Source organism: Aplidium turbinatum, chromosome 2, assembly GCF_918807975.1.
Source record: "Aplidium turbinatum chromosome 2, kaAplTurb1.1, whole genome shotgun sequence".
In the NCBI taxonomy this organism is placed as follows: Eukaryota; Metazoa; Chordata; class Ascidiacea; order Aplousobranchia; family Polyclinidae; genus Aplidium; species Aplidium turbinatum.
The window spans coordinates 50,138,921-50,152,006 of record NC_137473.1 but is presented as its reverse complement, the minus strand read 5'-3'; the positions used below and the strand labels follow the sequence as shown (position 1 = coordinate 50,152,006).

The 13,086-nt window shown below is 36.6% G+C and overlaps 2 protein-coding genes across 2 annotated transcripts; both read right to left on the bottom strand.

Annotated features, from left to right (window-relative positions):
* Nucleotides 1–485: 485 nt before the first annotated feature.
* On the bottom strand, nt 486–4,868 carry LOC145764380 (uncharacterized). The gene has a single exon (XM_082575996.1). The coding sequence runs from the start codon at nt 4,866–4,868 to the stop codon at nt 486–488; it is 4,383 nt and encodes a 1,460-aa protein (XP_082432122.1).
* A 963-nt stretch (nt 4,869–5,831) lies between these two features.
* Nucleotides 5,832–12,594, bottom strand: LOC145786897 (uncharacterized). The gene is made up of 6 exons (XM_082598640.1): nt 12,508–12,594; nt 12,074–12,172; nt 10,620–10,814; nt 10,193–10,289; nt 8,791–9,024; nt 5,832–6,130 (listed from the first exon to the last, which is right to left on the bottom strand). Exons 1-6 carry the CDS (start codon nt 12,533–12,535, stop codon nt 5,875–5,877), a joined length of 909 nt encoding a protein of 302 aa, XP_082454766.1. The 5' UTR covers nt 12,536–12,594; the 3' UTR covers nt 5,832–5,874.
* Nucleotides 12,595–13,086: the final 492 nt, after the last annotated feature.

The following is a 13,086-nucleotide window of genomic DNA, read 5'->3' as shown; positions in this document are numbered from 1 at the left end:
AATGTGCGTTTTTAGACAATCTTTTAAACACAGGTAACTTTGAGATTTCTTAATTTGCGACCGTCCAGAGAAAAGCAATTTTGTAGAATGAAACAAATCGATTTACAGTACAATTTACGAATTCCCTTTCTCAAGGATTGACAATTATTGAAAAACGAATAGGTCATAATGGTTGTATAATTCAATGAAAACTGACGTTGTATCGTCGACTAATAAGTTACTGATTTAACGAAAACAGACCACAGGTGCCAAACGCATATGCGAAAGAGGCCAAACAATATAAAAGAGAAACAAAAACAGGTGGCTTTTTTAGTACAGTGGTCGGCAAAAGAGAAAAAATCCAAATATTAACAAACGAGTCACAAATGAACGCAGAGGGCTTAACTTAAGAAAATTGGCAGTAACATTCCCTCCCCTTTAAGGCCTCGTACATTTGTTCAAATACACAGGTATAAACAACATGAGAAAACAAAATCAGCACAAATTTACATTGGTTTTGCAGGAACGATCAAGCATAACTTTTGAATTGGTCTGACAATCAAGGACTGTTTAGTTTGAACGCTAACGCTACGGACAATGCCATTTTTGTCGGGAAACGTTTGAATTACGCGACCCATGAGCCAATTGTTTCGGGGTGTGTTATCTGCGATTAAAACTATGTCCCCCACAGTCAGATTAGGAGATTTTTTGGTCCACCTTTGTTTTTGCTGGAGCAAAGGTAAGTACTCTTTTACCCACCGTGTCCAAAAGACGTCGGCCATGTATTGGACTTGTCTCCAGCGTTTTCGAGAGTAAAGCTCTTTTTTGTTTGTGAATGAGCCTGGAGGAAGGTTTATTTGCTGTTTTAGAAGAAGCAAATGGTTCGGTGTGAGAGCCTCCATGTCATTAGGATCGTCTGACGATTTTGTAAGTGGACGACTGTTAATAATGTTTTCTACTTCACACATGAAGGTAGTCAGCGTTTCATCTGTTAAAGTTTGGCCTTTACAGATAGCTGATAAGATTTTCCTAATGGATCTGATTTGTCTTTCCCACACACCTCCATGATGGGATGCACTTGGAGAGTTAAAGATCCACTTGATGCTTTTCTGTGTTAAAGCATCTTCGATTTGACTGTTGTTCCATGATTTGATGGCTTCTCTCATTTCTCGTTCACCACCAACAAAGTTTGAACCATTGTCAGATCTAATTTCTTCTACTTGCCCTCTTCTTGCGATGAATCGTCGTAGAGCGAGTATAAAAGATGAAGTGTCAAGAGAGTTTGCGATTTCAATGTGTACGGCTCTTATTACAAGGCAAGTAAAAATGACACCGTATCTTTTATGTTCTGTTCTACCCTTTTTAATAATAAATGGGCCAAAATAGTCTACACCAACATAGGTGAATGGAGGTTTGTCTGGTGTCAATCTGTTTTTAGGAAGATCAGCCATTTTTTGTGTGCTGAGTTTTCCGCTTCTTTTGCGGCAATCAACACATTTGGATAAAACCTTGCGGACTGCTGAATTGGCTTTTATAATCCATAGATTTTCGCGCAGGGCAGACAGGACGTGTTCCCTGCCACTGTGACCAAATGTGTCGTGCGTTTCTTGAATGATGAGAGGAACTATTTGGGAGCGATTTGGAAGGATAATTTGATGTTTTGCATCGTGTTTGAGAGGTGCAGCTTTGATGCGGCCACCAATTCTTAGTAAATTGTTTTCTAAGAAAGGGTCGAATTTTATTAAGCTACTGCAGTTGTTTAATGGCTTTTGTGCTTTCAGTTGGCTGATTTCGTTGGCAAAGTGTTTTGACTGAACAAAGGTAAAAATAAAGTCTTGTGCCTTTGTGAGCTCATCTGGAGACAAGCAAAGATTGTGTGCTGGGGCATTTTGTTTATTTGCAAGGTTAGTCAGTCTTAAAGTCAGAAATTTATGCTTACAACGGAAAAGCCAAGCAACGATTCTTTTCAGCTTGTACCAAGAAGAATACTTACCCAAAAGATCTTCCAGAAAGTGGGATTCGCTTTGGGTTGCAAAACACGTTTGCTTTGGTTGTTTAATTTCTGGGTCATTGTCCACGACTTCGAGAAATTTTGGTTGCTTAGGCCATTGAGATTGTGGTTTCCATAGAAATTCAGGGCCGTTTTTCCATTGATTGCATTGAAGAAAGTTTGGAATTGAGAGACCCCTTGAAGCATGATCAGCAGGATTACATTTAGTGGGAACGTATCTCCATTGGGAAATTGTTGAAGCATCTTTAATCTGTTGAACTCGATTTGAGACGAAGGTATGAAACGCTTTGTTTGAGTTGTTGAGATAGCGCAAGACAGTTGTGCTGTCGGTCCAAAAAATTGACTCTTTATTAAGATAAGGTACCTTTAACTCTCTTTGTAGTATTTTTTCAGAGCTAATTGAGATTGTAGCAGCTGATAACTCCAATCGAGGAATCGTCATTGCCTTCATTGGTGCAAGTCGAGTTTGGTAGTGCGAGTCTTCCAAAAGTTTGATACTAGAGTTAACAGATTTCATGAATTGAGCTTGTTGAACAGATAATTCGGGTTTACAGTTAACAATTGAGTCAACAGCGTCAAAGCACATGTCGCACATTGGATGGGTAGAAGTTTTGGTAAAGAAATTTTTAGTTTTACTTTGATCCTGTTTGCTGTTAGGACAATTCACTAGCCAGCCAACGGCCGTTTTGATGGCATAATAGCCACCTTTTGCTTGTATTACTTCTTGTGGTTGGAGAACGTACGGATTGTCATTGCCGATAAGAAGTCCTACCTCTGCGTCAACATCGGGAATCGAGATGTTTGCAAATTCTGGAAAGTGTTTAGTGTCTTCTAGGGTAGGAATATCTGTATTTGAAACAGGAATTTGAAAAGTGGAGTAAAGAGAGCTTAGAGAAATGTATTTGTTTTCGTCAAAATCTGACATTTCGACATTTGTGACCACCTTTACCTTGTTACGTTTGCCAGTGTTGTTTAGCGTGGTGGTACAAATATTAGTTTCTTGACAGTCGGCAATTTGCAACTTTTCTATCAAATCATTTGTTATGAAAGATGTTGTACTTCCACTGTCCAAAAACGCTTGTGTAGTGATAGTTTGATTACTTCCTTGCAGGCGAACCTTTACTGGGATTATGGGAAGCAGACTGCGAGAATTTGTTCGTGTGTTGACAAACCCATTGCGTATTGCTTGTGTAGGTTGATTGATATTAATTTTTTGAGTTGTGTCTTTAGGTGTGATATTTGTGGTGATTTGTGTTGCATCTGGGGGATGCAAGAGAGTAGTGTGGCGTTCAGTGCATCCTAGTTTTATGCAAGGGTCCTTCCTTTTACATTGATATGCCCAGTGACCAGCATTTAAACAGCACTTGCAGAGTTTGTTGTCGATTACAAATTTAAGCCTTTGGTCAATATTCATCATTCGAAATTGTTTGCATTGATTGAGAAAATGTTTATCTCTGCACAGATGGCATGTCCTTTCATGGTTCGACGATTTTATTTGCGTTGCAAAGGTTACGCTGCTCCTACGTTTGGAGTTGGAATCATCGAATTGTTTTTTAGTAGATTTTAGAATATCGCATGCCAAATTGGTCGTTTCTCTCGTTTTGCGCGAGACGTACCGTGAGAGATCTGAAAGGCTTATTTCTTGATTTCTTTCATGCAAAATTACGTCAACTTCGCGTAACCAGCTAGAATACCAGCCACTTGGCAAGCGTCTTATTATTTTTGTTATGGTATCCATGTTGTCCATTTTCTGTAAGTAATTCATGCCAGACAAAGTACATATGCAGGAAGTTAGTTCCGAAGAGAACTTGATTAGAGAATCCTTGTTAGAATTTTGAAGAGATGGGCCGTTTATGACGGAATCAACACATGCGCGAGCTATTTGAAATTTTTGACCGAAGGTTTGTTGTAGCAAAGCTCTTGCTTTTGTGTAACCTTCGTGGGGAAGCATGTATTGACACCCTTTTACCAAAGTGTGCGCAGAGCCTTTGGTGTATTGCAACAGATAAAAAAGTTTACGTTTAGGCTCTGTGAAATTACAATCAATTAACGTATCAAATGCGTCTATAAAACCACAGTATTCAGCAGAATTTCCATCAAAGATTGGGGGTTCTACAGACAACAGTGGGGACGGGTTGATAGTAATATTTGGAATTTGTTTCGAGTTTACTGATTGATTATTGTTTATTTGATTTAGTACAGGGGTCTGGGCATACGACGTACTCGGCTCATGTCTCACAAACGATTTATTTGTTACTGTTTGTGAAGGATTAATTTTGTTTGAAACGACAATAGATTCGTGAATGTTAGACCTGGCTTCTACGCCACTCAACGTTAATTGGGATAACATAGGATACACAGAATTATTGTTTACATTAGTTGCTAAATTCGATTGAAATTGTCCGTTTATATCAACATTGTCTTTAGACATTTTATAGCGCTCACCAGCATCTTCTTCCGATTCTTCCGAAAGTTGGGCAATTGTCTCTTGGAGCTCTGCCTTTAGTTTAGCTTCCTGGACTTGTTGCAGGAATTTTCTTTCTTGTTCTTCACGTAGCTGACTTTGTTTTAGGACCATTGTTTCAAATTCTGCCCTTGCTTTCGCTTGCTCTTGTTCCAACTCGCAGATCCTTTTTTGTGATTCCAATCGAGCTAATATTACCGCCTTCTTAATTTTAGCGCTCATTGTAGAGGAGCGGCTTTTGCTGGAAACTTTGCTGGTGCTGTCGCTTGGGTGCAGACTGCCATTTTCTGCTTGGTAGAGCATTTTTGATTGTGATCTTGTTGTCACCTTTGATGTTTGGGGTTCTGGATTTGTTGATTCTTCGGCATTTGATTTATCTGCCACGTCTGTCTCCTTTACAGAATTTGTTGCCATTTTCTTGACATTCAACTTCGCTCACTGTCAACAACGACGACTTTCTTGATTGAAATGTCTAAAAACTGAAATGTAACGTCCGCTTTGTCTATTTGATTGCTACGTTACAGTGACGTATTTTGTTTGTCGTTGACCTTCGCTCTATTGAACTGCCTGGTCAGTTTCTTCTGTCTAGATTGCTTCCAACAACACGACACATGAATTTGAATTGGTTTTCACGTGTTCTTTTAATGTGCGTTTTTAGACAATCTTTTAAACACAGGTAACTTTGAGATTTCTTAATTTGCGACCGTCCAGAGAAAAGCAATTTTGTAGAATGAAACAAATCGATTTACAGTACAATTTACGAATTCCCTTTCTCAAGGATTGACAATTATTGAAAAACGAATAGGTCATAATGGTTGTATAATTCAATGAAAACTGACGTTGTATCGTCGACTAATAAGTTACTGATTTAACGAAAACAGACCACAGGTGCCAAACGCATATGCGAAAGAGGCCAAACAATATAAAAGAGAAACAAAAACAGGTGGCTTTTTTAGTACAGTGGTCGGCAAAAGAGAAAAAATCCAAATATTAACAAACGAGTCACAAATGAACGCAGAGGGCTTAACTTAAGAAAATTGGCAGTAACAGTTTGGTGACACCTGTTCTTTGTTAAAAATATTTTCATTTACTTTATTTGATTAAATATACTGCAAAGCAAAAAAGCGGAATTTAGCAAAACGACATGGCCTATCGTTTGCAATACAACACTTCGTGTTGGAAAACAAAAGCTTCACTGAACTGTCTGGGACATCAGCAATTTTACAAGTAATGAAATCCTTGAAAGTAAGTCATGCAGCTGCATTTCAGAACGAGGCTGCCTAGAGCTGAAGTCGGACACAGTGTGATACATAAATAAAATTTTGATTCTTTGTTTTGTACACACAATATAAAAACTTAAATAAATAAGGGCTCACGTATCCTTTAGCTGTTTTATGTTAATTAGGTTTCATGAATTTAATTAGAGTAATTTAACGGTTGTTAGTGGCTGTGAATTCATTAAGATTACTAAATCGTTTTTGTTGTTCAAATGTTCTTGAAAACATTTATCTTCATTTTTTCGCATTGATGAAGATTCCATGAAAATGCAATGACTTTTAAAATTCGACTTATTCTTGCTGTTGTTTTCTGTGAGAGAACTTTGAAAAGATTGTTTGTGCTCTTGAGAAGCGTCGTCATTGTTGCGACATCCAGTACTTTTTTCCTTTTTTCTATTTCTGAAATGGAGAGAAAATAATTGCAACATCTCCTTAAACTATTATGCAATCAATTAGCCACCTGCATGAAGCAATAAAAAACTGCTTTCCATCAAAACTACATAAAACTACAGGACATAAACAGAAGATTTGTGAACACAACATTCCTTATTTTGCTATAATGCTGACTAAACAAGCGTATTTATGCAGAAAAGCTCGCAATGATTTTTAACTACATTTTTTTTATTTTAACAAGCAAACTCAGCGATCGAAAACACTGTGGGATCAATTAGTGGTAGAATACGGATGAGCCCAGCCTCACAGGCGAAACATATGTTTATTGCTGTCAATTCTTAATACACTCGACTGCCAGGAAACACAGTTTTAGTAGTGTTAAGATTCGGTAAGGAAGTTTGGTCTATGACTTGGATTTTTTACTAGTGAGGACTATAATATCTCTACCAGCGCGTTTGACCTTTTGACTAACTTGTCCATAAGTTGAGTCAATGTTAACAACGACCGGTTAGCTAGCACGCAAGGGATTTTGTTTGCTCGCTGTTGTTTGAGTGATGTTTTTTAACCTAATTACATCAAATCTTCCAAAATGATATTATGTTGCAAGGCTTTGAATGCAGAGCATTTCCCATCATCCACCGAAACAAACTGAGCTACAGTAAATATTTTGCAACTGATCATCAAAGCTTCATCCAAATGGGACAGATACCCAATATAGGCTATCGTTACTGAATAAAGGAAATTAATGAGTAAACTGAGTGCATCTGACACTTGCTCAAGTGTCACGAGAACGCAATGATCTTGAATTAGTCAACATGGCAATGTTTATTTTGTGCACACAACAAGGACAAACCAGACAAACGTCTAGTTTTCTGCATCAAGAGCTATGAATTTAAAAATTTTTATTCAATTCAGTCTGATATTAAAGTTATCGACGATCTACTATAAAATTTTGCCCATATAATATTTTTTAGATTGCCACAACCCACAAGTGTAAGTCCTTTCACCAGAGACACACCTATAAACTATAGTAAGGACACAAGTGCACAGTATTTCACTTTTTATCTTCGTTTTGATTCGTTTCGTTGGCTTTGATAACCTTCGCCATGGCCTTTATTAGAGTTAGGGTTAGCCATGTCACATTTTGGGAGCAATTTTTAAAAGGCCTTTTTTGTTTGCAGTATTGTCAAGCCAAAACAACTGCAACGAGTTTCCCGAACTGTCATAACTTAAACGCTACAGTTCTTTGCTTTTAAAAAAATCAAGAAAACACAAGTAGGCCTTTTATAAATTGCTCACAAAATGTGACATAGCTAGCCGTAACTCTAAAGGCCATGACTCCGTATTGATAATGTTACTTAAAGACTCTTTTACGATGTGTTTTGAGTAAGGGCCACTGCTTTTAATTGTTATTTGGTAGAGGCAACGGGATTCGATGGTTACTTGATTGATTGTTATGGTTTGTTTTTTGTCACTTTACAACAGCTAATGGTTTTGGGCAACTGATGGCTACTCAAAGGAGGCCGAAAACTATGAAAAGTTGCTTCAAAGCACCAGACCTTGCTAACCTGCCCAAGAATGCTGGATATGTGTGATACTGTGATTAAATTGAAAAGTTTGTGCTAGCACGCAAGGAAAAGCTAGGACACTTTTAACACACACATCCAACCAGTCAACGTGTTGGAACGGCGGGTCTACTATTTAAATCTATCCAGTCTTTTAAAACAATTCTTCAATCCATGAACCTTGTTTAACGGATAGAAGATTTTATAGTTAAAAATATCATGGACATATTGAAATGTATGATTGATGTTTTGCTGTTAGGCCACACAATAATATTTAATCCGACATTAACCTATAATGATGTCTTATATAGAGTTAAACATAATTAGCAATCACTTTTTGAGTTCTAATTATTCTTGAGTTGGTTTTGTTCCTGCTTTGGCAGCTTACAAGATAGGCCAATAAGCAACATGCACATGGCATAAAGAGACGGCAGAATGAAATACGGCAAGAAAAAGTTGTTTCATTTGTGTTACACAAATTACGTAAAGCCGCATAACGTAACGCTACAAATTAACGTAACGCTACAAATTAACGCAACGCTACTAATTAATTCAACGTTACAAATTAACGTAACGCTACAAATTAACGCTACGTGCAAAAAAACAAGCTTTTGAAACTGATTGTCAGTTTTGACATGCAATTAATCGAAATAAAGCAAAACTGTGCGATTGCATCAAATTACAAAACAAATACATATAATTAAACAAAATATTGCGATTGTTTTCCAAACTAAAAACAAGCGATTTTGAGGATTGCTGTGGAAAATTCTTAGTTTATACTAAATTTGCCATTTCTGCTTTAGTAAATTGCCTTCCAAGTACACTTATGCCCCACAAAGTTTAACCCTCCAAGACATTTTCAGTTTTATATTTAGCATCAAATAAGAAATTGACAAGAAGTTGAATGATTATTTTTCTGATAAAATGATAAGAAATTATTTTTCTGATAAATAAAAATGATAAGAAATCATAAAACAAAAATGACAATGGTTGTGAAAAATCAAAAACCATCTAATCTATGATTTTGTTACGATCAGCGCAAAAAATTATAAATTTGCTCAAAAGCTAATCAACAAGCAAACATGATGAAAATTAACCAACCTGTTTTGAACAGTGACGAAAATCAAGCAACAACACAACATGCATGTCGCTATTGCAATCATTGGTGTTGGAGATAATAGATTGCTTGAATGACCATTCGGTGAGTTATGGAGTGAAAGGGTAGTGGTGGAAATTGTGCTGGTTGATGTTGGCGGATGAATACTTACAGAAGATTGAGAAGAGGTACGTTCGTTTCGTTCCACACAACTAGGCCCTGTAAATTCGTCATTGCACCTTCAAGAAAAAGTATATCTTTATTTTACTTAAAAATGTAACAGAGACATGAGTACAATAGAGCCTATAGCGCCCACTCAGCTAATTTTTAATCAGATCTTGCTTATGTCGTAAGAGAGGATTATGAGTAGGACCACTTTAATGAATTGTATAGGTTTGGTAGAGAGATACTTGTTGAATACCATATACAGATAATTGCTAGCAACTTGACAAGATTGAATTGCATAATTCATAAACTATACATAAAATAAAAGATAATTACAAAATTCGAACGTTTTCGGCAAAACTTTCTGCCCTCATCAGAAAAATAACTCAATTCATCTAAAAAACAACAAATATGACAACAACAACACATTAATGAATTAGGCAACAAAGCTGGCACAGGCTTAATCTCTGCAAATTTAAACAGCAAACGCCAAACATCTACTACAACACGTTGACGATTCATCACTGTAGCACTTAGCATCCAGGAGCCTATCAAAGTAAATCAACCCAGCAATTTCGAAATGACAGCAGCTCACTTTTATCAAATCAGATTTTTGAAGGAAAAATATTTAATCTTTTGCTTTAGAGAAGTTACAATGATTTTGCCTTGGCTGTTTCAACACTCCGGTTTGGAAAAGTCAAAATAAGAAAACATGGTTGCAGCTATGTAATAAACTTTTTGTTAGTGTATAGGCTACAGTAACACAAAACAGTGCCCGCCTGACCAACAATATTCACGCGGTAAACAGAAACGTTTCCAAATTGTCAGTGAACTATTTCTCCACTACTGGCATTCACAACGCCTTTGTTCCACGTTCTGGCGTTTGCACACAAGAATCTATTGTCTTAATTTTCGTTTTGCCATCAAACATATTTTATTAAACTGTTATGTATAGCAAACACTGTCCAATAATTACTCGGACTAGCAGTGTTAAAAAATAAAACTACTGTATTTCGAAATTTTTTTCAAATAAATAAAAACTGAAGTTTTATGTCGAAATTTTTTTCTTGTTCAGTATTAAACTTTCTTTTGTTCCAAACTACTGTACAGATTATGGAGTACTGGTAGTTCATTTTCGCTTCGGCTAAACAAATCGAGTTCCCAACAATTCTAGTAAAAATCCTGAACAATACTATTTAACCACTTTATTAAACAATTTTGACTTAACAAAAGATAACTTACCTGCAATAACCTTGGCTAAAATTCGTATCTTGCACACACACACCATTATTTGAGCAAACACGTTGATCTTTACAAAAGAATCTATCTTCTTCAGGATCTACAAATTAATATGTATACACATAAATCACATAGTCTACCTCCGTGGTCTTACCCTGTGTAGCCTACCTATTGCACTGGCGAACCCTTTAAGTCGAAACGGCGTGCAGTTATAAATTATAACTTATATATATTATAAATATATTATGAATTAATATATTCATAACATTATGATATGCTATAAATATTATACATAAACTACACTTAGTTTTTAAAAGCAGACAAGTTTCAAAGGCTACGAACCAATGGTGAAAACATAAGGTGCGCAAAAGTGTTTCTTGCGCAATTTTGTCCACAGATAGTTCTCATACTTAAATCAAGTTTAGCCTACCTGTATTTTCAAAAACATGGTCACAACTAGTGAAATTCTTTGTGTCGGGTACTGTACGGAATCCACTGGTTATATTTCCAACACATGCGTCGCTCAGTGCCTCACACAAAGTCTTAATTTGTGTGACCCCTCGGACACAAACCAGTTCATTTGCGGTAAACTTCTGACATTGAAGATTGCAGCGGCATTTCTCATCTGTAATTTTATAAGTCGATGATAGGTTATCTTTGTACACGTATTAATAAAATTATGAAATTACGATAGTATTCAACACAAAATAAACACTTCTATATTTTATACAATAAATGGTCAGTAAGGCACATGATCCATGAATCAGAGTTTTGATTAACGAAACGTCCGCATGAACACTAATTAGAGCCACAGGCACCAAAAATACATCACATGATTCAACAAAGCAAATGTTTATACAGACTTAAAAATTCATCTTTTCTTGTAACTTTGCCTCTCCTCAGAATAATATTCAACTTTATACGACATTATTGCTAATGTAAACATTGATACGCAAAAATGATATGTGATACTATGTGTGTTTTTGAGTGAAAAAAAAACTGATTATAACCGCTTTATTGCATTACGTTTCATTAAAAAATACTCTCATCACTAACTTTTTTTTATTTTGGACGGAGAAAACCAACAAGTTACTTGTTTTTTGATCAAGACAAAGTTGGTTCCGCGAAAATTACCATACAGTATTGAACATATTCATACACTTTTACGTCATAATCCTGAGTAGACAAAATTCCTTACGCCTCATCATGACTAAGCGGCTTTTTATCTTTGTGTAAGACTCCTTGATTTAGCAATGCTTTAATTCTAAAATAATTATTTATTAAGGAAATTAAAAACTAGCTAAATGGTGAATTCTACATCTTCACAGATTACAAGCTCATGTTAAACGAATGAGATGGATGTTAACAATGCTTGGTTGCATAAAAGCTTTTTATAGGGTATTTTCATTTGTTATTTCAACCAGGACTGCAGTAATTTCATGTTCAAAATGAACTTAACATCAAAACCGTGATTGTTTGTGGTCTCGTGTCCATACAAAGTTTGAATTTATAAATGAAACGTTTCAATTTTTCAATATTCAGTTGCAGTGCGGTTGTACCTTTTGTGTATTTGTAAAAGGTAAAGGTGAGTCCCATATTTGATCTAAGCATCGGATAAGGTTCTCATTATACTAAGCCATCGGCACTAACTAGAGTAGGGTGGCCAGTTCCTTTCTCTTGGCCGCCTTTCCTTCAGCAACTACGCCCACTCAATTTATTACACCCTGGGTAAAGGTGAGCGGTGTTTTCAACAAAAAGTTGAAGCCGGGAGTCGTTTGCATAATTGGAAAGCGAGCGCCTTATCCGCTGCACCATCCCACCGCATATTTGTATATGTAGCTCCACTAAATAGTAGGTCAGAGCAGGAACATTTCACAAACTTACCCAAACACTGTCCATATGGGCAGTATTTCTCTTCGTTGCATTCGCTGATATCGATCGGCATGCACAATACGATGTTTGAAAGGATTAGCAGGGACAGCACTGAAAAGATGAAACAACTTTTTTACTTTTTTTTAAATTAATCACTCTTGTAAACGTATGATTGATTGTGTTGTTAGCAGCAATCATATTCTGGTGCATTTTTACAGCTTGCGCCTGATCGCCAGATAAGAATGTCAGCTCAAAGGTTGTTGTTGTCTAGCCGGTATACTAATCTCACACGAGTCAATAGAAATCAGTCATCAGTCGGTAAAGGAAAGGCGGCTTCTGCGGCTTATCGAACATGTCTTTCTTGTCACGCTTCGAGCCGGTATACACCGCACACCACGTAGTTTGTTTATGTGTGTGGGTAAACGGACTGTCACATATGTACTTACCGACACCGGTTGTCCATTCCAGGAACATTCTCAGCGATTGAATTCAAGTCCTTCTGACAGTCACACAATTTGCCAACTCTAGATTCTGAAGAATCAGAAATACGGTTATACCCTTCTGGTTTCAAAAAGAAAATAGAGTCTTTTTAAAAAAAACCTTTTGCAATTATTCTACGTGAATGAAATACAATTTTAGCTCCAAAATGCAATACCACTACAGACCGCAGCTTCAAACTCACTGGCACCTTCAGCAGGACCTCTCTTTTTCTATAGAGACTCTAACTATGCACAGCACTACCAAGATGAAACTCGAATAAAAAGCACTCCAAGTCGTTGATAAATCCTCCTTTTAAAAATCAAATCGATTCGTCTCACTGACTTCTTATCATTTTGAATTAAAACTGGCTCTGACAAAGCTATCGCAAAAAACATAGCTAGCTACTGCAAATTTACACCTATCATTTTGGTCACCTTTATGCCATCATTATGCCATCTTTGTCTTAGCAAAATGGTAGCGCTGCAAGGGATGGCAGTAAGACAAACATCTCTCTTGTGCAAGCCTTTCTTTCAATAAATTGTTTA